We start from the raw sequence: 26,539 nt of genomic DNA on the forward strand, positions 1-26,539 counted from the left end.
GCTGCTCGCGTGAGATGCTAGTTAGTATACGGCAGAGCTTGACTTTCCACTCACTTGTCCTGTGAATGTAATCTGCTTGACTAACTAGTCTGCTCAGAGAAATAAAAGGAAAAGAAGATAGTCATCGTGGTACATGGCTGTGATGCTGGCAGTTTCGGGGCTGAGGCAGGTGGACCACAAAGGTAAGCGCCAACCTAAACTCTACAACAAAACCCTGCCTCCAACAGACTGAACTGCAGGAAGGGAGTGGAAGGGGATTCCAATCAGACTGAGAAACAAAGCAAAAGGAGAAGACCCTCAGAACTTCAAATCATATATAATAAATCATTTATTGAAATATAAAGATCTCCATTTACACTCTTTAAAACAACACGAACAGGGGTATCTGGAAGCCATCTGGTGTCGGCAGAGCCTCCCGTGGAGCTCGCTCCTCTCACACATTCAACACACCACCATTTGGGGAGCATGGAAGTATTTTTCTCTTTATTCCTCCTAAAATATAAATTTTGGACATTCAAAAGTGCAACAGTTAATGTGCCTGTGGGGAATATCACAGTTAAAAAAATATAAACAAAGGCAGTGATACAGCTTGTCATACACGTTTTGGCAGTATTCTCCAAGTCTACATAGCAATACATATATACATATTGATGTATAACATCATTTTATCTTACGTCCCTCTTCACAAATATAGGACCATTTTGTACAGGTTGGCAGACCACATTTTCAGGACATCATTGATCATTTAAAAAGCCACAAATTGTGTTCCTCGGGCCAGCTTTGATTGTCATCGTTAAAACAGAAAGCAGGAAAGATTGGTAAATTTTCTTCCGGGGACTCTGCGGGAGGCCATAAAGGAAATGAATCAGGGAGACACTCAAAACACTGTTTAAAAATAAAGATGCATTCCTGCCGAGTGTGGTGGTGCATGCCTGTAATCCCAGCACTTGGGAGGCAGAGGCAAATGAATCTCTGAGAGTTAACAGCCAGCCTGGTCTACATAGTGAGTTCCAGGACGGCCAGAGCAACATAGAGAGACCCTGTCTCATAAAAACAAAAACAAACGAATTCCCATTCAATCTCAGAGAAGAGAACAGCTAAGGACAGGAACTGCTCATCCAACCTCATGGTGTCATGCAAGGCCCAAAGCAACACCAGAGGAGAAAGAACCAACAAACACAAGGCTGGACGAACAGGTGACAAACAGAACGCTTGAGCTGAGATTCTAGAAACACGAACGTGCTTCATGTTTAATTGGCTCTAAAGAATCTAGTCAGGTTTTTGTTTTTTTAAGTGGCCAATCTGGCTCAGTCTTCGCACTTCCTGTGAAACGGGAAAGTTGGGGTTTGCACGGAGATTGTACCAGTAGGCAGGCAAGCACCTTGCCACTGCTTCCGTGGCTTCCAAAGCATCACCTGCTGGAAGCAACACAGTGATTGCAGTAATCACAGCCCATGTTTCATTCATACAGAGTCAGCAATTAGGCACACTGCAGAGAATGCCAATGAACTCACACTAGCCAGTTTGACAGTTTGGATGGTTACGGCACCCAGCTAAACCCCCCTAAATCAGGAAAACTTTTTCATCTTCTCCACCAGATACGGAGCCAACTGTACAAGGGCCTGGCACACAGAGTTGCATCATCTGTGGGCATGCTTGGAGGTGGGCAAGCTCAGGTTCCCCCACCCAGTGGGAAGTGGTACCCACATTGTCTAATAATGAAAGATGCGCCCAAACCAAGATTTTGCTTTCTTTCTCAGCCTCAGCTAAGCCTAGAAACTCAAATGAAGGATGGGAATTGCTACATACGTGGCATCAAATGTTATTGACATGAAGCCAGGGGCTTAAATAGTAGCCTTCCTGCACAGTTGCCTTCTAGCCCAGTTCCAAATTTCAAAATCTGCACCCACGGCAACCCTCTGTAACCCAAGCCAGTGATTCCGAACGAGGGCTGAGCAGAAGCACCAAGGATTTTATCAAAGTATATATAGGTTCCTGCTCCCCTCAGACCCAGTAATTCCAGATCTCTGGGGTGAAAACCCAGGGCTAGAGACTGCAGATGCCGTTAACTGTGGGAACTACAGAACCAAGCTGATGCCCACACAAGCTTCATTCCACAGCACTGTTGTGGTTTCGGCATCTCCAGCTCGTTCCCTTTAAGACAAGAGAGGAAGGAAAATGAGGTGCTGGTGTTGAAGCATCCTAAAAGGTCATAGATTTAAAAAGAAGGGATGGGTGGGATCCATCAAAGTCATCACCAGTCATAAAAGAAACTTCTACCCATCTGAGTCCTTTTGTGGACGGTCCAGTTCCACAAGGTCACAGCATGAGAAGCCATACTGGGCCCAGGCTTAAACCTTTATACGGAGAGCATTTAGGACACGGGGGTTCCGCTTTGCTTGTTTCTAATCCCATTACTTCAGAGGTGATTAACTGCTTTTAGTGCCTTGGATTAGGGAGAACACTACTTAGTACACAGTATCAAAGACTTCTGGACGACACTACTTATACTCCGCTCTCTAGTGTTTGCTAACTTTAATCCACTAAAACTATTATATTTTACTGAGAAACATGTTACTTAATATAAATGTCAAAAACTGCCAAACTTGTCACCTACTTAGTAAGGGCTTTTGTTTTAATTGTGCTTTCTCTGGTGGGAAATCATGTTATGGGTTACATATTTAGCGTTCCTATTAACAGTAGTAGTATTATAAGTATAGATTACAATATACGGAGAAGTTCTAGGGCTCCTAAAAGACCCAAATCTATTCCTCAAGGTCGGTTAGTTTTCATCTCTTGCCTCATTAACACTAACAAGACAGTAAAACAGGACGGTCCCAGTACCTTTCAAGGTTCAAAGTGGTTTTGCATGTACTTCATGAGAAAGTTCAACAGCAGCTGGTACCGGATTCCGAGAGGGAAGTACATGGCTGGATTGAGTGGTCTCTTCAGAAGTCCATGGAGGAAAAGTGAACACAAACCTAAACACATCCTCGGTTAGAGTTATTTACATAAGTACAAGGCTGGAGCTGGGGTGCAGCACGGATCGCGTGTGTGGGAGCCTCACCAAGGCCCTGGAAACACGAAGCTCGTCTTCTGTGGCCTGCTATTCCCTTGTCCATCCGTCTCCAAACTTCACACACCGCTGAGATGCTACTGACGCATTGCAAGAGGCAATGCGGACAAAGTTCAGTCCAAGTACCCCATTCACTCATAGAGGCTCCCTGAGGCCTGTCGCTGGGCCCTTCTCTTCCCACATCACCCAAGTCCTCTTCCCAATCTTTGCATTGCAATGAAGTGGTTTTCTTAAAGGGGTCCCGAGGAGGCTCCAGAAGCAGAAGACACCCCCCGAGCCTGCCGGCTACAGGAAGCTGTCCTCCACCAGGTCTGAGGAGTCTATGCCAATGTCGTCCATCATGTCGATGTCCTCGATGGTCTCGTCCTCTCTCTTGATGAAGGTGGAACTGCTGGAGCCGGTCTCGATAGCACTTTCCTCCGATGTCTGCGAGCTGGTGGGATTGAAAAGCAGAGGCTAAGGTCATGGGCAGACTGACCGCACACTCCACAGGCTGCACTTCTAGGGTGGCTGCCTGAGGCTAAGGGGACTCTCTGTACAAGGTCCTCTCCTACCGAAATCTGTGCAGCCAAGCATGACAGGTTTGTCGTTCGGCCAGCCACTCATTTGCTGCACAGAACCAATTAAAAAAAACCCAGAACACAGCCTTCTTCACAACTCAGCGTGCCTTCTTTCCTGCCACGGGTGTTTCGTGGAAGATGCTAACAAGACAACAGCGCCTACTTTCCCTACATGTCCTACCAGGGGAGAGGAAGCAACTGCCAATCAAAAGACACTGGGAAAGGAAAAGGAACAGAGTCAGCTGGAGGAAGTTCAGTCACACCAGCCGCTGGCTGTCTCTGGAACCTCCTGCACATGAGGATGGGGTGCCACGTTTCCCTCACTCTCCCACCATGCTCCTTCTCTCTTCTCTCTCACCCAGGCCCCCGAGTCTGAAGACCCAGCAGAAGACAGAAGAAAACAAGGTTTTCTTTTTGCATCTATAAAATGACGTACTAGAAGCCTCACTGGCATGGCTGCCTAAACAAGGCGTGAATAAGAATGACATCAAGAGACTCGTTAACGTGTGAGGGGAAAGCTCAGGGGGCCTCAGCTTAGACAAAGAACTACAGATGACTAAGGAATGTTGAGACCAGAGAAACAGTCTTCTCCAGGGAGGAACACGCCAGTTGGTTATCCAACTGGTCAGCCCTGAAAACATACATATGTATACAGGCAGCATTACACAAACTGGTCAGGCTGTATTTATATACTTAGGTGAATATTTCTACACACACTGTACAGACTGAACAGGCTGTATTTAGATACTTAGGTGAATATAACTACTACACACACGCATACACACATGCAATTATAATCTTAAAAAATAAAATACAGCCGGGCGGTGGTGGCGCACGCCTTTAATCCCAGCACTCGGGAGGCAGAGGCAGGCGAATCCCTGTGAGTTCGAGGCCAGCCTGATCTACAAGAGCTAGTTCCAGGACAGGCACCAAAAACTACAGAGAAACCCTGTCTCGAAAAAAAATAAAATAAAATACATATAATAAACTTAAAAATATTTCTCTGAGGGCTGGAGAGATGGCTCAGAGGTTAAGAGCATTGACTGCTCTTCCAAGAGGACCCAGGTTCGATTCCCAGCACCCACGTGGCAGATCACAACTGCCTGTAAGTCCAGTTTCAGGGGCTCTGATACTATCACAGAGACATACATGCAGGCAAAACACAAATACAAACAAAATAAAATAAATTAATTAAAAAAATATTTCTCTGAAACATAAATAAAACTAAAAATGCTTTTTAAAAAAATGATGTGACAGGCTGGTGATGGTGCACACCTTTAATCCCAGCACTTGGGAGGCAGAGGCAAGTGGATCTCTGTGAGTTCAAGGCCAGCCTAGTGTATAGGGTGAGTTCCAGGACAGGTTCCAAAACTACATGCAGAAACCAAAAAAGAAAAAAAATGCCATGACAGTAATGCTTAACAATATACCTACTGAGACAATTAACTATAATAATAATCTAATAACTATGAACATATAAAAAAGCTCAATAAATATTAGCAGTCATTATTCTAATTGGTATCTAAACTTAAGTAAAGCTTGAGTATTAAATGAGACCTGAGAATAATTGTTAGCTTCTTTTTCTTCTTTCTTTCAGTACTGGGGGTTGAACCTGTGGCCTCAAGTATGGTCAATATGAATCCTCCATCTCCAACTCTACCCTTCTTTAACAGGTAACTTTCTCACACGTGGTCATAATAGCCACCACATGAATGGTCTTGTTCTTAGGAAGCTTCAGATATAAAGACATGCACTTCCTAAGTGAGAGGTGAAGTGTCTTGGTGTTTCCTACTTAGCTCTGAGTGAGAAATAAAAGTGTGTGTGCATGGGTACATGCATGCCTGTGCGTGTGCATACCTGTGTGTGTGTACGTGTGTACGTGTGTGTGTGTGTGTGTGTGTGTGTGTGTGTGTGTAAAATGGTGTATGTGACAACAAACTGGATAAGGTAAATGAGGCAACAGGCTGCCTCCTGTCACTACTAATTGGTAAGTGTTGTCTCACAGTATGCTTGTGTACTAAGCATTTTTTAAACTAAAGTTTTTAGGTATACAATCCCTAAGGGCACCAGCCTGCCAGAACACACTTGGGGGTGAAAAGACACCTCGGAATCATGTGGGAGGCGTCTTCAAAACTTCATGGCCAGCTCTGGAACTCTGCACCGTGTTGCCCGAGCACAGTTCACAACCCTGACGGCCTCGGTCTCCCAGGAGCCCTCCTTTCAAGACTGGCACAGGAGAGGGTGGGCAAACCCCCGGTTACCTGTGTCTGTTCCTCTTGCCCAGGTCCTCCTCCTCCGGAACAGGGTCAATGTCTGGCAGGGGGATGATGTAGCCGCTGTCTGCACTCAGCCTCTGTTCGTCCAGGCCACCTTCCCAGTCCTTCAGCTTCTCATCTTCATTCTTGTAAGTGACCCCGCTGTACGCATGATCAGAGTCCACGCGCATGCGGGCCACAGCCGGATGGTCGCTCTTGAGGAAGTCCAGGTGAATCTTTTCGTAACTCTGGAAGTATTCATTTAACACGTTTAGTCAAGTGTTACTGATCAACTGTAAACTGAATGTAGACATTGAGAACATGTGATTTGTATGTATGTGTTTTCACACGAATAACTGAGGGGGGGCCATGTGTTAACTGTCACCAGAAATGTAGGACATGAAAAAGGAACAGCTGTGATGCAGGCCTCCTAATGAAGCTTCAGATTCAAAGAGCTTTCCACTAGGTCTCTCGGCAGCAAGGTGCCGACCATTCCCACTCAGACAAACATGGAGTCGGGAGACCCATCACCGAGTTGCTCCAAGGCTCACACGGGACACAGAGCATGAGCAGAGGGGCTACTACCGGAAGCATCCTTCCCAGAATCCTCCCGATGCCTCCATGCTGGGGAAGTCTCACTTTTGGTATGAAAAATCCTGTTTTCCTTTTGGGGGGCAATTTTTGGGGGGATATAAGACAACATAATAGGTTTACATCTCTTTGCTGCTCTTTGTTTTCATTCATTCTTCTCCCTCAATGGCCTCTTTTATGCTCCCTGTTCCTCTCTGACTGATTCCCCTCCTTTCCCCAGGTGAGGCTTTCTGCTTTTCTAGTATGTATATCTCATTACTCTCTCTACAGTCCCCAAGATCTCTTCCACCCTTTTCACAATCCCCTTTCTTGTTTCTGACCTACATACACACACGTGCACGCATACACACACATATAAATATACACGTAGGGGCTGGAGGGGTGGCTCAGTATTTAAGAGCATTTGTCGCTCTTACAGAGGACCAAAGCTCAGTTCCCAGTACCCACATTAGAGGGCTCACAACCTCCTACAATTACAGCTCCAGGGATTTCCATACCCTCCTCTGGCCTGCTTAGACACATATGTAGTATAAACATATCAATAAGCAGGCATATACACATATGCATGAGTAAAATTTTTAAATAAATATGTATATGCATTCACATATGTTATATGTATATGTGCATGATTTCAAAAGTTAGTTTTTACATATAGAAGACACATTGTACTTGTCTTTCTGAGCTTTGCTTATTTCACTTAATGTAATTGTTATTCCATTGGGACACTTTAAGAACTAACCACGCCCATCCCAGCCACTTTTGACCCTCCCCCCACCACCATCTTCTCTCTCTCTCTCTCTCTCTCTCTCACTCGCTCGCGCGCACATGCATGCTCGTGCGTGCGCACGTGCACGCGCGCACACGCGCGCTCGTGTGTGTGTGTGTGTGTGTGTGTGTGTTTGTTTCGTCTTGTATGTACGTGTGTCTTTGTTTTCTCTCTGTTTTCTCTCCTTTAAGCAATAAATGTCTCCCTCTTCTTTAAATAATACTATGTCCTATGAGCCTTTTATCCGCCGTAACCGCCCGCCTGACTCCCCCGGCCGCATGGCGCTGCAGGGACTCACGGCCATCCTTGCCGGACTCTGCGAGCCACGGGGCCTCCCATCATCATATTCTTTTAAAAAGAACAATAGTAATGATTTCCAATTCCAAGCATTTTCCTGAAAATGTCATGATTTCTTTCCTTTGAAAATGGCACATGACCAGAAGCACTCTGCAGATTCAACACAATTCCAATATCAAAATTCCAATACCATTTCTTACAAAACTAGAAAAAATCCTAAAAATTGTATGAAAGAACAAAAGACCCCCCAAATAGTAAAAGCAATCTATAGTTGAAAAAAAATAGAGGATCCAGCAGTAAACACACAGATGTAGCCACCTGCTGTTTGACAAAGGTGGTAAAAACGTACACTGCAGAAAAGACAGCCTGTTTAACAAGTGGGAAGCTAGAAAAATGTGGAACTAAACCCAGCTGTCACAGAACTGAGTTCAAAATGAATCAAAGACCTGACTGTCAGACTTGAAACTTCGATACTGCTATAAGAAAACACTTCAAGATATAGACATAGATTAAGAACTTCCTGAGCCAGATTCCAAAAACACAGGAAATATCAGGAATTGACAAATGGGCCTGGGCCTGTGGTGCAGGCCTTCAATCCCAGCACTCAGACAGAGATAGGAGGATACCTGTGAGTTCAAGGTCAGTGAGTTCCAAGTCAATCAGGGCTACATAGTGAGACCCTGTCCCGTACACACACACACACACACACACACACACACACACGCACACACACACGCACGCACGCACGCACGCATGCAAGCACACACACACATACACACACACACAATTGACAAATGGGATTAAATGAAATTTAAAAGCTTTTGTGCCCAGCTGGGAGAGGTGTCACACATGACTTTAATCCCGCACTCAAGAATCAGAGGCAACCTGATCTTTGTGAGAGTGGGGTCAACTAGGCCTACTTAAAGAGCTCCAGGCCAGCCAGGGCTACACAGTGAGACCTTGTTTAAAACAATAAGTAAACAACCAGAAAGAAAGAAGGAAGGGAAGAGGGGAGGAAGGGAGGGAGGGAGGAAGGAAGGAAGGAAGGAAGGAAGGAAGGAAGGAAGGAAGGAAGCTTTTGTGCAGCAAAGAAAAATAATCACAAAAGTGAAGGAAAAATCTAAAAGATTTTGCCAAATGTACATCAGCCAATGGATTAGCATGTGGGATACATAAAGGACTACAAAAGTTAAACACCCCCCATCATCCAATCAATAAATAGACTAAAAAAAGGAATCCTGAATATTTAGCTTTTAAAAGAATACAAATAGCCAATACATACTTGGAAAAGTGTTCAATATCTTTAGCCATCAGAGAAAAGTAAAGCCACTCCACCAAAGCGGCTATCCTCAAGAAGGTAGACAAAAACAAATACTGACAAGTTGTATTGATGGTAAGATTGAGAAACCCAGTCTCAAAAACACAGAAACAAAAAACAAACAAACAAACAAACAAACAAAAAACACTAAAAGTAAGTTGGGCATGGTGATTCACATCTTTAATCCCAGCACCGGAGAGGCAGAAGCAGTGGATTTCTGTGAGTTCGAGGCCAGGCTAGCCTACATAGTAACTTCCAAAACAGTCAGAGCTACATCTCAAAAGCTAGTTCCAGAGACCCTATCTCAAAATACAAAAAACAAAACAAATGTACCATATGACCTAGCTATATCCCTCTGGCATGCATAAATCAACACACCACAGAGCTTCTTGCCATCCGTGTAGAGCATGGGCCATCCACAAAAGACAGAAATGGAACACCCTACTTTCAACAGTAGGTTCCTCCCCTTCCCACCAATGAAGAAGTTTCTGCTGGCCTAGGTAAATTATCCCCACCTGCCCCCAGCATTACTTAGGCGTAGTACACCACGTGCTAAAGCAATCAAGACTGACGGACTGAACTTTCAGCTCAACTGATGGGAGGCCCCAGGGCCAACTACTGATGTTGCCTCTCTAAGAAAGGAAAACAGGTCAGTCTACAGCGCCTCATCTGAGATGAGCTTCATCACACTCGAGTGTGTGGCTTCCCTTCTGAAGGCCTCAGCAGAAAATTGCCCCACTCATCGGCAGCTCCTGCGTAGGTCCATGAAATTGTATTTGTTCCTTTGAAGCATGCTTTCTGTGCTACAGAAAACCAGCTGGAGTCAGCTGGTAAAAGGCAGTCTCAAATGAATTTAAGTACATCCAAGTGAGCAACTTAATGGCCTCAGATGTCCTGAGAGCTCTGACTGCGCTTGGAACTTCAGACACTCAAATGTCTAGAGAATGAAGTGCCTACAGGTGTCGAGCATGTAGGACAAAAGAGAGCCCTATGGGAAGGGGTTGGGGTAGGGGCCTTCATTCATCATTGCTACCAAGCTCCTGTAGAGCACTCCCCAAAGCCGTGGCCACAGGATCACACAATCAGCGTCCTCTTTTGAAAGCACCCCTTGCGAACAGTGTTGAAGAGGCCTGCTTGCTGGCATAACTGCCCGCTCTTTCTCTCCTCCTCGTCCGCCAGCCTCCCGCCGCACACAGGCTCAGACTGACCTTTTTATATTGTCCAGGCAGCAGATTCTCTACGATCTCGCTCAGGTGGTAGAAGGAGGGTCTCTTCTCGGGCTCACTGCTCCAGCACTGCACCATAATCTCGTAGCTGCAAAGGCAGAGCTCAGAGTGAGTGCGGGAAAACGAGAAGATATCCGCTGCCCCATGGACCCTGGAGCACGGGTGCTGGCCCATGGGTGGGGAGGGAGCTTACACTTCGCTGGTGGCATGGTCAGGTTTGGCCATCCGGTATCCACTCTTGATCTTATTGTAGAAAGTAGAATCAACCATCATGCCAGGGTAGGGTGTGCCACCTAAGAGTCAAAAAAAAAAAAAAAAAAAAAACCTGAATGAAGACCGGCTTCTACCGGTAAAGGTACCACACACCTTTCATCCTGAAGCCCTGGTGTCCTGATCCTTTCAAAGACCTTGTAGGGTTACACCTCCTTGACTATGAAGGCTGCTCAAACTTAATATAGGAGTCTTGGTTGATCAGGTTCAAGCATCTTGGGCAAAACATATACAACTTTAGAAAAAAAAATCACTAACAAATTTAATAGTGTTTCTAACTACTAGATCTACATGCACACTCAAAAGATGAGGAGGTATTCTAAGCCACAAAAGATAAGAATGTCATTTCTTTTCGTTGTTTATTTGTTTTCAAAGCTGCCACCTGAATTGTTTTAATAATCCATGGTTTTAAGAGAGTGCAAGGCTTCGGGAAAGGCGGCATGGGGAGGAATGACACTGAGCACACAGGCAAGGCCGGGCTCGGTCTGACTTCCTCTCGGAAGCTTCTGCTCTGAGACTCCTTTCCTCTTCCTCTGAACCCATGTTAGAGCTTACAGGGTTTACCTCCAACTGTGTAATCCAAAGGTCACAGTCATCCTTCCTCACTCAATTACAACCCTCCCCTGGCAGCCGGCACCGGCTTTGCCCAGGCCCTGGTGACAGGTGATCAAACGTTAAGGAGGTTCATCTCCTCAAGATGGGGGCTTCACCCTCTTCCTTACCACCTCACCTTTCACCGGGGCTCATTTATCATCAAGTAAAGGAGACTACCAGTGATCTATCTAAGCCCAGAGTCCCAAATGAAAAGACAGATGTCACTGGAAGCCCTTCCCATGGGGCAAATCACTCTGACACAACCCAGGAGAGAAAAGGGCAGTGGCCAGGGGGAGGAAACATCCCCCAAAGATTCCTCTGACTCTGCTCAGCCTCCACCAGACATGGTAAGGGCAGACTTGTGGAGTGAAGCAGCTGCAACGTGATTGGCTGGCAATGCACATGTCATCCTGGACCTGGGACGGACTCATGACCCTTCAGAATAAGCCAAAGTAACAGAGCGGTCAAGTCCATACCAAGGGAGAAGATTTCCCAGAGCAGAATGCCGTAAGACCAGACGTCACTCAGCGTGGTGTAGAGGTTGTCGAAGATGCTCTCAGGAGCCATCCACTTCACAGGCAGGAAAGTCTGTGGAGAAGGAGAGAGGAAATTAACCCGCAGACTACACTCTGATGTCTGCAGAAGTACAAATGGAAAGGGGTCCTCCCTGGGCTGTGAAGAACTCATTAAAGATCTTGAAGAATGCATTAAAGATCTTGCCTACGTCATGTCTCCCATGTGTTTACTGTTCACTGAAACTAGGTATGCTGTGCGTGTATGTGTATATATGTTCACGTGTATGCAGGTGCTTGTTGCATGTATGTGTGCATGTGTGCATACATGTGTGTGTGTGTTTGTGCGTGCGCACATGCATGAGTATGCATGTGGCGGTCAAAGACCTCCACTGCTGTTCTCAGGAAACAATCCACCTATGTTTTTATCTTTTTTGCCCCTCTCTGAGAAAGATCTCTCACTGGCCTGGGATTCCAGGGACCTCTGTCTGCCTCCCCAGCACTGGGATTCCACACAGCAACCATTATGTCTGTTTTTTTTTTACATGAGTTCTGGAGGTCGAACTCAGATACCCATGCTTCCACAGGAAGAACTTCTCTGAGTCATCTCCCTATCCACCGTATAGATTCTTAATAAATAACAAATAAGGAATGGTTCAGGCCCCTTCTCATCTCTTCATAAGGAATAATATACTAAAAACACTTGACTTTCAATCTACCAATGAGGTATAACCTTTTACCACACTGGTCACCCTGTTTTCAGATAACCCTAGGAACAAAACTCAAAACAGATACAGCAACCTGTAAACCACTAACAGCTTCCAAACTGTAAGAAATAAGTGGTTCTTTTCTACCACCAAAAGACAAGACACTGAGATGTGTCTCTTTTGCAAAGCTGGTCCAAACTTCAGATGAAATATTAAATCTAGAGAGCTACAGACCGCAGCATCCTTCAGGCGAGCAGCCCTCAGGCTAGCAGCCCTCAGCCTCCCCCTTCCCCCAGATTACTAAGAACACAGCAGCAGACATTCATAGCCTTAGGTGAGAAATCATTTTCACTCAAGTTTAGTAACTTGTTCAAGGTGCCTGGGAAGAGCCACGGGAATAAGTCATGAGTCCAAGACATGAACAGCGGCCACTGTCCTGCCGACGCAGGTGCTGTGGCCCTGTGAGCTGTCTTACACTAGTGGGACAGAGTGACACGCAATCATACCTCCAGGTGGCAGATGTGTCTGTCCTAAGCTGACAGGTCGAAGGAATGGGGATAATGAAACTGTCCTTAAAGAAACTAAACCATTCTATTAACTCAGCGGTCTGAATGCTCTAAAGCTTAAATCTGCCAGTTGGGAAGCTGATAAGAACTCAGACACTGGAGGTCTCCCTGTAAATGCACGCTTGTGTATTCATGAACATACTTGACTTATTGGGAGTTAACATGTACAGGGTGTGTCTAATTGTTTGTTTTTAGTTTTACATGTATGGGTGTTTTGCCTTCAATGTCTGCACGCCACTTGCATGCCTAGAGCACATGGAAGCCAAAAAAGTGGGGGGGGGGATCAGATCCCCAAACCTCCAGTTACAGGCAGTTGTGAGCTGTCATGTGAGGGCTGGGAATTGAACCCAGATCCTTCTGGAAGAACCCAGGGCTCTTCTTAACCAATGAGCCATCTCTCCAGCTCCTGCAGGGTGCTTCTATATGTCAAGCTCTGTCTGTAGAACTTTATATGAATTTACCTAAATTATTCCCTGGTAGCCATTTAGGAAATAGGTGATCCTCAGAGAAACTACGGCATGAGGTAGACAACACACTTGCCCAAACACCAGCTCTGCTATCAAGGGAAGCTGATACCAGGTTGTCTGTTAAGCCTAAGCTTTCCCCACTGAGTCCTCTGGGGCCAACTAATGAACCGTGAGAACCTATTTTAGAAACGTGACTCCTGAATTAAGAAGCAACACAATTCCGAGAGTGAAGGGGCGGGGGGATAAGCTGTGATGGTGGCGGGGACGTACGCTGCCTTTTGACACGTAGTTGGAATCATGCATGATGTCTCTGGCCAGGCCGAAGTCGCAGATCTTCACAATTTTCCCTTGTGCCAGAAGGACATTGCGGGCAGCCAGGTCCCGGTGGACGCACTACACGGGAAAGAAAGAAACCACTTCAGAATGGCTCCAGCTGAGGCCAGATAGTAGCACTCCTGCGAGACTGGTCACGCCGTGTCGGCACCTGAAGGGTGCCTTGGCAGAAAGAACTTGCCCTCCCTCGCCATCCTGACTCCTCCTGAGGGACAAAGAGTCCAGGGGAAAGGCAGACACCCAATGAGGTCAGACTCCCAGCCAGTTCAGGGAGGCAACAGAGAGGTAGGTGAACTGAGAAACCATTGTTACTGCTACTCTAAGACCTTCTTCCTGGCATGTCCCCTCCCTCTGAATCTATGGCTGGGTCTGAAGAGGTCTCTGTGCCTTGAACTTACATTTTTGGAAGCCAAAAATTCCATTCCTCGGGCAACTTGATAGGTGAAGCTCAGTAAATCCAGCAAAGTCAGACCCTCGGAGTCATCATCTGAAAGGAGGTTTTTGACTTCTGAGTCTGTGGAAAAGGAGTCAAATGTATTGGTGTTGACTAAGAGCATGGGGCTCCCCCAGTAACCTAGTAACCCTGGTCTGACAGACTGCAGAAGTGTGTCCAAAGATAAAAGCATTTTCTCATAGATTCTAGACTTCACAGGCTACAGAAACTATGCAAAGGAGGCTGGGGGTGTGGCTCATGGTAGAGACTGTGCCCAGCATGCATAAAGCATGCATCGCAACCTCTAGCACCATAAAAATAGAAAGGAGAAATAATAGATCTTCCTTCCCGAAGAAATATACACAGGTTGAGAATGCCTGACCCAAAATCCTGACTCTAAAATGCTCCAAACACCCAAAACTTCTTTAGCACCAAGTGACGGCAGAAGTAGAAATTCCCATGCCAGACTTCATGTGACAGATCACAGTCAAAACACACGCGCACTAAAAAAAATATTGTATAAAATTACTGTCAGTATGTGTCTGAGGTGTGCAGGAAACAGATACGAATTTCTATTTAGATTTGGCTCCCACCCCCAAGATATCTCATTATGTATATGCAAATATTCCAAAATCCGAAAAAAAAAATTCAAAACACATTCAGTTCCAAGCATTTCAGATAAGAGACACCCAGCCTGCATTCACAAACACATACCTGGGGGAGGGGTGGATGGTTGTATGCATAATGATTAATCAAACCAAACTCCTCCACGGATTCTCACATCTGTATTTTTGTTTGCCCTTGAGTTTCGCTTTCCACCTGGTCACAATCCCCTCAGCCATCTTGGAAACTCACACACACACACACACACACACACACACACACACACACACACACACAATGAAATCATCTGTGGCAAATTTGAGGTTTGCTTTGTTTCCTTTTTGTTTTATGTATAGTTTGCCAGTTGAATCAACGAACCAAACAGACCAGGCAGCCATCCTAAAGGAAGGTGCCCATGACCAGGCGTGGACACTTTTCCCCCATTCATCCCATCTGGAAGGACCCCAAGAGCATTCGAGGAAGGGCAGTCTGGGCCAGCAACGCTCAGGCCCTGACGATTTTCAGGTCTCTGACGAACGGCTCCAGCCATTCATATTTTTCCCAGCTATTGGAAGGCCAGAAAACTGTGGTCTGCCTGCCAGCAGGACCCAGGCCGAGCATGACTCAGGCCCACCAGCTCTGCCCGGGAAGCGATGTAAACTATTTTTAACCATATGGGAGGGAAAGGAAGCACTGCTTCCAGTACGTCTCATCGGGTAAACTTTAAGAAGCGTTTGGAAGTTCACCCATTTGGCAAGGCGAAGGGAACAGAGCTGCAGATATGGAAAATATTATTGCACAATGGCTTTTACAAAGCAAGCAGATTTTTTTTTAAATGGATTATGCCTTTTGCTTAAGAACCCTGAAGGTATTCGGAGCACATTAGAGGTTTTTGTTTTGTTTTGGTTTTTGTTTTCCTCTCCAAACCAATCTCCATGGCAGCTGAACAGTTTGGCAACAGCTGATGAAGGGCTCAAACCCCCAAAAGCAGGATCGCAAGAAAAGGTCAGGCTCATCAGGACCCTGCCCACTTCAAGTGTGTGATTAAGCCAGAGGCCTGGAGTGGCCACCCCAGAGCAGGCGTGAGGTGGTCCATCTGGCGTGGCATCACCACGCGGCACCCTGGAGTTGACAAATGAATTCATCCCCACCACATACGCTTCTGTTTTCAAAGCAGAAGGGCCTGCTTCCAAACAAAAGCCAACAGAAACGCTCGCCAGAAAGTGTACCCTCAAACTGGCTGCTTTGGAGTTACGATCACCGATTGCATGTTAGGAAAGAAAAAGCAAGGATTATCATGCACCCAGAGAAAACCATGAGGAAACATTGTAAGATGGCCAGCTTTCAGTTTGGCCACGGGGAAAACAACACCAATTCTCACCACGTTCATTTTTTTTTTAACAAAAGACATGTTAACAAGAAAAGACCATTATAGCAGAATGAATTATTTATTTAAAGCAACTACATTTAAAGTTTGAGAAATGGATTACATTATATCTGTCTTCTTTATTTTACTTTTACAATATTATATAGTCTTTTTTTTTCATGCCGGAGAATGAACTGTGTACACACCAGGCAAGCCATCTACCATTAAGCTACATCACCAACCCCTGTCTTTATTCTTCTCACTCACAGACCACAAATCTACAAAAGACATCTAGGCCCCGCTGAGCAGGCCTGTACTTAGGGATCACACAGTCTGGCAGATGTACCTACCCCTCAGCCCAGTTTCCCTTCCTCTGAGCATCCCATCAAACCACAGAAAGATCGCATTTGCTAGAATGAGTGCATGCATTTTTACCTAGCATAGACTTCTTCTTATAGGAGGCTGGCCGGTCATACAGCGATCTCTGGATGTCGGAGTATTTAGAGACTTCTTTCCTTTCGAGCATGGGGACATACTGTGTGGTGTCGGCTTGTTTCATGTCCATATAGTCACCATTGTTTTCAAAAGATAAAATCACATAACTACAAAAAAGGGAAGAAAAAAAAAAGACCAAGACATTTCATCACATGTGGCCTTTAATTTGGTCACTCAGTAGACAACATGCTAATTTGGGTGCCTACAGTGTGTCATTAATGGGAGGTGTCAAGGTCTCAGGGATGAGCATAAACAGTCCCCATCCATGTGCGTACTGTACATGGGGTGGCCCAGGCAGACAGATGACATTAATCAGTCACAACATATGCGTCTTCTCAAACCCAGGCATGCTGGGAAGAAAGGCTGATTTTGATGACGTGGAAGGAATATGCCCATCCGGGAGGAGACCAGCATTTTTCTAACTAGTCTGTAAAATCAATATCGTCTACATGGAAGGGAAACACTACAGGGTCAGCCCGGCTCCACAAATGGTAGCTGCTATGATTCTCCTTCCTGGTTTGCTTCTCTGCCCTCAGTACCACTCCTCCACATGTCCTCAGAAGTAGCAGAGACATCCCCAAGAGCTACAGGGAAGTCGAGGGCTACGCTCCCATAAACACAAAAGGCTCTGGGTCTGGAGAGTTGAAAAGTCCATGCCATAAGGGCAGTTCACCATCGTCCTCTGTTGTCATGCAGCCATGTGGCTCGGACAGACAGGCCCTGGGACTCCACAGACTGGGCATCCATTTGAAGCCCATTAAGTAATTTAATAACAAGAGAGGTCCTTGGACTTTCTGATCTCACAGAACCTCACACACGTCGTCTTTCCAGCCACTTGGAAGCTTTAACAGTAGAGACAAGTGAGCATCGCTGGCCTAGGTCCAGCAAGGAGCAACCACTTGAGCCTGGAGATCCTCCAACAGCTCCTCGCGAGGCACAAATCTAGACATCCCTGGCCAGAGCTTCATTGATGTATCCCGAGGAATCCCAGCCCCCGCCGCCACTCACACCTATCAGTACAGCCTTCCCGTGGAATGACCTAGTCCCAAACACCTGCAACTGCACATCCACCCACACCGACATGGACGGCTAGGCAGGCTCCAAGCCTCCTGGCCTCTGGGGCTGGCCTAGAATCTGCAGGCCTGGATTCTGTGGAGACAGGCTTTTTGCCATTCACAGTGCTGTGACGAGGACACAGTAGGCTCCCTTTGTAGTTACCTCCTTGTACTGTCGTCGGCGGGATTCAGTCCAAAGATGTCCAGCTCTTTCTTTGGCTTCTCTGGGTGACGGCTCATGAAGCTATCTCTGTTCTTATGCAAATAGTTGACCAAATCCCCATAGAAGCAGTACTCGGTGATGATGTAAATGGGGCCTGTGGGGACCAAACGCAGTCAGGTATAAAGATGGGCAACGAAAAGAAGCCGTAATGCTCAGAACCAAGGAACTTTCCAGAAGTCAAGGCAATCAGTGGGCTCCACTTATGAGCTTTATATACTCACGAGGCATGTTTGGGGTGCAAAGAGAGGAATGTGTGTCCGAGCGTGGTTCAAAGTTCCACAACCATCAGTGTTCCCAGCACACCCTCTCTCCAGGTCAGGGGGCCTACCTGACTTGGTGCAGGCTCCCAGCAAGTTCACAATGTTCAAATGCGGTCCCAAGTGGGTCATTATCTTCAGCTCAGACATGAGAGCTTGCTTTTCACTGGATCTCGCTGTGGCTGTTGAAGTAAATGAGATTTCACTTCAGCTGAACTCCTGGTTCTCAGACAAACACATATAAAACTGTGATTCAATAATATTTATTTACCAAGAGTCTAAAAGAAGAGTATTAGGTTTCCTTAGTCTAGACTCTAATGTGTGTGTGTGTGTGCATGCATATGTGTGTCTATGCATATGTGTGTCTATGCATGTGTGTGTACTCTTGTCTATACAAATACACATGGAGGCCAGAGGTTGACATCAGGATATCTTCTTCAACTATTTCCTCATCTTATATTTTGAGACAGGGCCTCTCACTGAACTGAACGCTTGCCAGGCTGGCTAACCTAGCTGGCCTGTGAGTTTTCAGGATCCCCTATCTCCTCCTGCCTCACCGCAGTGCCGGCTTATGCAGGCACTCTACACTTCTGGCTTCCTATACAGATGCTGAGGGACCAGAATCCAGGTCCTCGTGTTTGCATAGAAAGCACTTTACCCATTGAGCCAGGATCGTAGTCCCTAGACTTTAAGATTTTTAAAAAAAAAAAAGTCACTAGAAATCAGAATGTCTTATTCTTAACAAAGAGAGAAAACAAAAACCTAAATCCACATAAAACTTTGAATCTGAAGAATCACAATATAGTATTAAGTTTACTATCAAGTCACTTAATATTTGCATGTTCAAGGCATCCCTGGGAAGACACACTTACGTTTAAGCATCTTGACAGCAACCTTCATAACAGGCTGGGACCGGCTTAATCCATAGGCTGTGCCTTCAACCACTTTCCCAAATGCACCAGATCCCAAGATCCGACCTGTGGGCAAACAGAGCCATCAAACGCCAGCTCCAGGCTCCTCCGCTTTACTGGCAGAGACCAGCGCACAGGGGTGTACAGCTGGGTGGGTGTTTTCCCTGTACTGAGTAAAGCCTAATTATTCCTCCAAGTCATCATGTCCAGAAAAAGAATTGAGCCCACAGGAAAGGAAATTAGTGTAATTGTTTTTGTCAAATAACATTTGCAATGGGAAGGAAAACACAGACAAGAGAGAGGAGAGCTCAGCCGTCCCTGGTGTGAACATGCGCTCCCGCCAGGCCCTGGGCTCCAGTGCATTTGCCTTCACAGCCTCCACCCAAACCCCCCTGGTCCTCTATCCTTCTGTTTCGCATGTGCAGACAGAGGTGACCTTTGCATTAACAAATCCTTAACTACTGGAAATCTTCAGTATTCCAAATGCCACTGATTCTGAGGAATGCACAAGGGAAAACTCGGGCTTGTCCCCTTTGTCATGAAGGAAGGTCCCTGGATCAGTGGCCGTGTGTGCCAGCACAGTCCTTCCTCGTGTGGTCAAAAAAATAAAAAATCAAAGCTGTTGTCTCCACCCTTAAAGAGGCCATGGTCTGGCGGGTGGCCGGGGTGGGGTAGGCATTTTCAGGAAACCATCTGACCAGGACAGCCCAGGAAAAAAAGACATCAAGAGTGGTTCTGCCCTCTCTTCTGGTCTGTGTCTCTGGCATGCATGCCTGGAAAGGTGCCCTTCCTCCAATGAGTTGGACTTGCCCAAGAGGAAAAGGACAAAGATGGGCAGCAGAGGTTTTGTCTGTCCCCACCCCATAATGCTATTACCTCTTAATGCCTCCAAGCTCCGCATCCCTGTCTGGGAGAATATAATGAAGCATAGGTGTAGGTGAGGCAGCCTCGCTGCTGACCGTGTGAGTGACTGTAAGATCTGAGCTCTGCCATAGTTTGGAATGAGACATAATAATAAAAAGCTGCATTTGAATTGGGTGAGCCCCTTGATTATGACATAACCTGTAGGTCTAACTTCCTTTTGCCTTGGTCTGGTTTTTTTTCATCTAGAATGTGATTAAAAAACTATTTGGGACTTCATTTTTTGGTTCCAACCCAGGACTGAAATCTTTGAAATGTGTGACGAGCCATCTTGATTTTTATGTTTGCTTTAAAGTGTGTGTGTGTGTGTGTGTGTGTGTGTGTGTGTGTGTGTGTGGAGAGAGAGAGAGAGAGAGAGAGAGAGAGAGAGAGAGAGAGGAGGGAGTTAATACAGGTTTTTAAGACAGGATCTCATGTAGCTCAAACTCACTACATAGCTAAGGATGACCTTGAACTCCCAATCTTCCTGCCTCGCTGGGATTACAGTCATGAACCACGACAGCAGCAGGTGCTTTTACTTCCTACATTGCATCAATATGAAGAAAAATTTTATGATTCCTTGGAATGGAGTTCAGCACACTGAGTCACCTCGCTTCTCAGCTAGTCCTTTTTAGTCACAGAAATTCATTTTTCATCATGGTATCTTTGCCAAGGCAAAATCATTCCAATGACACAATTAAGAGTTTCATTCCTTTTGATATTTTGATAGTGGGTCTCATGTAGCCCAGGCTGACCTCAGACCCACTATGTAGCTCAGATGACACTGAACTCGTGGGTTTTCTGCCTCCAGCTCCCTCTAGGTATGTACTACCCAGCTACTTAACAATGGGTGTACACTACCGTGCCCAGTTAATTCCACCCTTTTTCAGTTCTGGAGATAGAATTCAAGGCCTCACATAGACTAGAGGCTTCTGGCCTTGACTTCCCCTTCTCAGGCCTAATGAGCTCATGCTCAAGATAGCTATGTAGCCCAGGCTAGCCTGAAACTCACAGTCCTCCTTCTTCAGCTTCCCCAAAGCTGAGGTGAAGAGAGTGAGCCACCACACCCAGGCCTGTGAACAAATTTCCTACCAGGCAGGATTCAAGTGCCTAATCTCCCCAGGCCTGTAACCAGCAAAGCTGGGCAGGTGACACTGGGGTCCCCGGAGGTGGCCCTCACAGGAACTTACCAAGCACTAGCCCATCCCTTGGGAATTCCCATCTGGAGTCGTAAGGCAGCTGCATCGGATCCACGTAAATATACTCATGTCCGTCGGGGCTGATAGACTCAATGACTCTCCAGCGAATCTCATAGCGTGGCTTCTGTAATGACCAGGGCAGGTAACTGGTGAGTTATCGGTCTGGAGGCACCAAGCTTCACTGCAGAACCAAAGGGACTGGACCCAGGAAGGTCTAGCATGGCTCCCCACACATGTGCCTACCACCACCACCACCACACAGGTATCTAACATTGCTCACTGTACATGCATCTAACATAGTTCACCACACATGCATGTAACATGGTTGTCCATCACACATGTATCTACTAGTGTCCCCCACACATGTATCTAACACAGTCGTTCACCATACATGTTTCTAACAATTGTCCACCACCTATGTATCTAACATAGTCCACCATACATGTATCTAACACAGTCACCCATCACACATGTATCTAACACGGCCCACCACACATGTAATTACCAAAAGCGCCTTCTCTGAACCAAACACTGAAAGAGGCAGCTGTTCCTGTTCTAATGGCTCCGAAGACTCACCTGCTTCCAGATGACAACCAGGACAATGAGGGAAACGATCACAATCACCAACAGCACCAGCACCGCAGCCGCCACCGTGAGCTCAGAACGCAGGGCTGGGGGGCAAGAGAGAGACACGGTGGAGAATTTCCTCAGTTACTCAGGGGCAGAGAGTGGAGAGGAAGAGGTTGAGCCTGACTGGGACTGTCTTACTGCTGGCAGGGAAGAGCCCAGGCTCCATGGCTCCCTTTAGAGACGGCCAATACTATCTCTCAAACACGTGTACTCCTGAATGAAATGGGATTCTTCCCTGGGACAAAGCATTTTTTCCAAAGATCCTCCAAGGAGCCCCTTTTGGACAATTGGAACAGAGACAACGAAGACTGGGTGAATTGGGAGCGACTTCCTTGGCAGAAACAGCCACCTCTTAAGCTCCATGGTAAAGTGGATTTAACCACGGCATTGGGCCTTTTGTTCCTGTCTTTCGGCTCCATTCCTTCATTCGTTTCTTTGGAAGACTCCAACCCAACTCAGCTGCTCTAAGAGACAACAAATTCTTCTTCCTCGTTCTGCATCCCGACACCAATAGAGAGGCTTAGTAGGTATGCTGTATTTGACAAACAAAAATGTCCACAGCCGCTGCAAATGCAGCTGGACGCAAATGGAAGGGCCTGCCAGCCAGCCAGGGCCTCAGTGCAGACAGGGCGAATGTCTGTCTTGGGACTTTCATTACTATGCAACCCCTGTCTGGGATTCCACATCCCACCTGAGAAAGACGGGGCTTGGCTGGTGACCTGGAGTTGTCCTGCCTACTGAGACACTCACTGGGAGCTACCAGTTTCAGCTCTCGGTTCCCAGTGCCAAGGTCATTCTTTGCCAGGCACCGAACTGCGATGGTCTCCTCCACTTTGGCGAAGGACACTCGCCCCTCCACAGTACTCCTGCCGCGGCGGTGGAACTCTGTGATGACGCTTGAGACATTGCTGGCCAAACTTGTCCAGGAAGTATCATTATTGCATCTAGAGAGAGCGTGGCACAAGTGGAGATCTGATTACCATGGGTCACAAAGACCAGGGACTCTTTCGCGTTTCTGATCGGCCCATTCGGGGGTGGCCCACAGGTTTGTTTTCTTTAAAGTTCATTTGCACCTGCTCAAGACGAGCAGTCTCACACAAATAAGGAAATTTGTGAAGAGGCAGGTAAATTTAACAAAATACAACTAACAATCCGAAATCGTGAACCTGTGAGCCACCTCTAAAGATAACATCAAAAACATTTAATAATCCCATTCCCAGCTCATTCAAAAACACCCTCCCAAACACGCCTGCATTGCTGGTGTGTACCAGTGCAAGCTGGTACAACCCCTTTGGATATCAGTGTGGCGATTTCTCAGAAAATTAGGAAACAACCTTCCTCAAGACCCAGCAATATCACTTTTGGGTATATACCCAAAGGATGCTCAATCATACCACAAGGACATGTGCTCAACTATGTCCATAGCAGCTTTGTTTGTTCCCAGCACCCAGATGGCCCCACAGCCCTGGGTAAGGTGGGAACAGAAGGCTCAGCCTTCAGCAAAAGTGAACAAAAGCACTCTGAACACAGCTAGTTGCCAAGGGGTTAAGTGTGAACACACAGTTCGTGGGCCCACATAAGAAGGTAGAGGAGGACTGGATAGACAGCTTGGCACTGAAGAGCTCATACTACTCTAGTAGAAAACCCACAGTCTGTTCCTAGCACCCATGTTGGGAAGTCACAACCACCTGCTTCCGGGGACCTAATGCCCTCTTCTGGCCTCCAAAGATTAAGTGGCCGTGGGTATTCATACGGGCACTGCTCACACTTCTGTTCCTAGGCTAGTCTAGCCACTAAAACCAAGTTGATCAAATCAGAAATGCGAGCTGACCGTGGGTGGTAGTGCACACCTGTGACCCCAAACATTGGGAGGGAAAAGCAAGAAGGTGTTCAGTTCAAGGTTAAATTGGGCTGCATCGTGAGACCTTGTCTCATTAATCAGACCGAGCTAAAAATATAGGCTGGTGCAATTAAAATCCCTGAATAACAGTAGTTCTTAAAATTCTTCTTGCCATTACATTCAAGACAGTTCTAAAAGAGAAATAGGGGTCTGGAGAGATGGTTCGGTGGTTAGGAGCACTGGCTATTCTTCCAGAGGACCTGGGTTCAATTCCCAGCACCCACATGGCAGCTCACAACTGCCTGTAACGCAAAGATCTGACACCCTCACACAGATATAGATGCAGGCAAAATACCAATGCACATAAAATAAGAATAAATAAACTATTTTTAAAAATAGAAAACAAAGGGGATTAAAAGGGAAAAATAAAAGCCCTTTGAGGACACACATGCATGTGTGTGTGCGTGTGTGTGCATGCACAGGCGTGCATGCGTGCACACACACAGATGGAATCTACTTTCAGAACCCTGTTGTATATTTTGTAAGTAATATAAGCCATGGGCCAAGAAGGACTCACAAATACAAAAGGGGTCAACCAAAGAACTAAAATGCACTTGAGGTCCCTCATGTTCTGAAAGAAACATTCTGAGCACACACGAATAGGGAGTTCTGGTTTCCATACTTCTTAATATCCTTGCAGATCATCCACTCGATGTCCGGGAGAGGTGTCCCTTCCGCTGTGCACCTCACAGTCTGTCCCCCACCAGAGCCATGGTGGTCATCCACAAGCTCCAGGATGGATGCAGGAACTGCAAGAGGAAGGGAGACGTCAGAGCTGCGCCATTCTTGCCCCTGGCCATGGAGGGGCATCCCGCCAAGAGGTGTTCCCACGAGTTCAGAAATGATCCTTAAGGCACCCGTCAGGGAAGACAGAAAGAAACGGTCCAGCTCGCACAGACCTGCTCAGGTAATAGCTACTCCAGTGTGAGCATCTGTGGGCTTTGTGCCTGGATCGTTTTAGGGCTGGACTGAGGGGAGAAAGAAGTGCCTCAGCTGGGAAGGCAAGGAGGACCCTCCAGCTATTTATGCACTGAGGATTCAACCAATGAATTTGACGAAAGCATCGAGTCAAGCAGCCTTCACCCAAATGCACCCGTGGAACATCACTAGATTTTAAAGATCCTTTGGCCAACTTGTCGTCAAATAAGTTAGAGACAGGCAAATGTTTTGCCAGAGTGTTTGTATGTACACTACATGCATGTCTAGGGCCTATGGAGGCCAGGGAGGATATTGGACCACCTGGAACTGGACTTAGAGGTGGTTGTGAGCCCCCATGTGGGTGCTGGGCCCCAGCCTCGGTCCTCTGCAAGAGCAGCAAGAGCTCTGAGCCTATGAGCTGTCTCTCTCCAGCACCTTGACTTGTTTTTTAAAACATGGGGTTCCATCACCAAGTAATAATAATAAGCTGGAAAATATACGTCTTTAATTTACTTTTACATACTTGGATTTAAAGTGAATAATTTAAACTAAATAAATATTTTAAAATAAATATTAAAAATTAAACTAAACAAAAACTTAAACTAAATAATACATACTTTAATTTAAAATTTTTCCTCAGGACAATTTTTTTCTCCAAAACTGTTTTAGATTTCAGACATTTTCAGAAGTTGGGTCCTAATGAGATGTCTTAGGGAAGTCTTTAGTTTAAGTATATAATTCATTTATACCTCCATACACCCCTTACACACATAGCCAGGTGGTAATTTTAATTTTTTTATTGACAATATTTTTATAAGCCTGAATATTTTCCGACCTGTCACAAGATGTCAGGTTAGGATTTCCCACTTGTGACGTCAGGTGAACACTCAGAAAGTTTCAAATTTTAAGCCCCATGTGGAGGCAAATGCCTGGAATCTTAGCACTGGGGAGGCTGCGGCAGGACTAGTACTATTTCAGGGCTAACCTGGGCTACATACTTAGATCCTATCTTGCCTCCTTCCATGATAAAAAGATAACGTCTCAGATTTTGGAGCATTTCAGACTCTTGGGTTAGAAATGCTCAAACCAGGCCTGCATTGGCAAGCACAACCACATGCTCCCTGACGTGTGCCATGTTCCGTTCCCACTGCCACCCCCAGGTCTTGCTTTTCTCTAAGGCTGTGAAGAGAGGAGTCAAGATGTCTTTGGTGGAGAGTCAGCCCCTGAGAAAGCATGACCTTTACATGACTTCTACATACCCAGAGTTGACAGCTCAAACGTGTAACTCTTCACGTCATCGTCATTTTGAACTATGATGGTATAATGGCCACTGTCTTCTTCCTTAGCCCGGATCAACTTTAGTTTGCTTTGATATCTTAAGAAAAAAGAACTTCATTTTAATAAGCAGTAGTCAAATCAACACCAATTGTTCAAGCAATTGCAGTCTTAGAAATTTTATTTCTGGGGAAAAAGTCTCTTTTTCATGTTAATGTCAGTGTCTTTTCTAGAATTCTTGATCTATCTTCCACACACCAAAAGCCTCATCCATAACCAAAAAAAAAAAATCAAGTATTTTGAGATAAGCCATCTCCAGGAGCTACCAATTCTGGCAAGACCTCATTTCTAAATGAAAATAAACAAGGCCTTTTTAAATGAAAACACTTAAGATGGCTCTGTTGGTAAAACCGCCTGTTGCTCCAGCCTGATGGCATGAATTCGATCCCCAGAATCCATGTCAAGAGATCAGGTGCAGAGATGCCCTTCTACAACCTCTGCACTCCCGTGTGAGATGGGAGGAGACAGGAGAATTGCCCCAGAGCTCTCGGGATAGCTAGCCTGGAATGTTCAGCACAGAGACCGCAACAAGAGAGACCCTGCTTTAACAAGGTACAAGGCAACACCGGACTCCCCGAAATTGTCCTCTGACTTAAAGGTATGTTTGCCTGCATTTGAATTCGTGTGTGTGCGTGTGTGTGTGTGTGTGTGTGTGTGTATACAGTATTTTCACATTTGTCTGTCATTATGAAACACAGAAAAACAGCTGGAAATTACTGGACTTTCTCTGCCTTCCTTTCCTACGTATAAAATATAATTAGCCAGGCGGTGATGGC

The 26,539-nt window shown here is 46.1% G+C and overlaps 1 protein-coding gene across 3 annotated transcripts in view; it reads right to left on the reverse strand.

Moving 5' to 3' along the window:
* Window positions 1–310: 310 nt before the first annotated feature.
* The window catches only part of Pdgfra (platelet derived growth factor receptor alpha), a 47,834-nt gene continuing 21,605 nt past the window's right edge, over window positions 311–26,539 (reverse strand). For all 3 annotated transcript variants that reach the window (XM_087908946.1, XM_087908948.1, XM_087908947.1), the window contains exons 8-23: window positions 25,688–25,803; window positions 24,133–24,259; window positions 22,361–22,554; window positions 21,557–21,651; window positions 20,972–21,104; window positions 18,843–18,947; window positions 18,042–18,152; window positions 17,654–17,807; window positions 16,376–16,542; window positions 13,937–14,052; window positions 13,476–13,598; window positions 11,430–11,541; window positions 10,283–10,382; window positions 10,072–10,177; window positions 5,898–6,139; window positions 311–3,509 (exon numbers count right to left, since the gene is read on the reverse strand). In XM_087908946.1, coding sequence (XP_087765072.1) covers window positions 3,362–3,509; window positions 5,898–6,139; window positions 10,072–10,177; window positions 10,283–10,382; window positions 11,430–11,541; window positions 13,476–13,598; window positions 13,937–14,052; window positions 16,376–16,542; window positions 17,654–17,807; window positions 18,042–18,152; window positions 18,843–18,947; window positions 20,972–21,104; window positions 21,557–21,651; window positions 22,361–22,554; window positions 24,133–24,259; window positions 25,688–25,803 — 2,149 coding nt within the window. In that variant the 3' untranslated portion in view covers window positions 311–3,361. The remainder of the gene's footprint in view (window positions 3,510–5,897; window positions 6,140–10,071; window positions 10,178–10,282; window positions 10,383–11,429; window positions 11,542–13,475; window positions 13,599–13,936; window positions 14,053–16,375; window positions 16,543–17,653; window positions 17,808–18,041; window positions 18,153–18,842; window positions 18,948–20,971; window positions 21,105–21,556; window positions 21,652–22,360; window positions 22,555–24,132; window positions 24,260–25,687; window positions 25,804–26,539) is intronic.

Source organism: Myodes glareolus, chromosome 8 (assembly GCF_982192425.1).
Source record: "Myodes glareolus chromosome 8, mMyoGla1.1, whole genome shotgun sequence".
Taxonomy (NCBI): Eukaryota; Metazoa; Chordata; class Mammalia; order Rodentia; family Cricetidae; genus Myodes; species Myodes glareolus.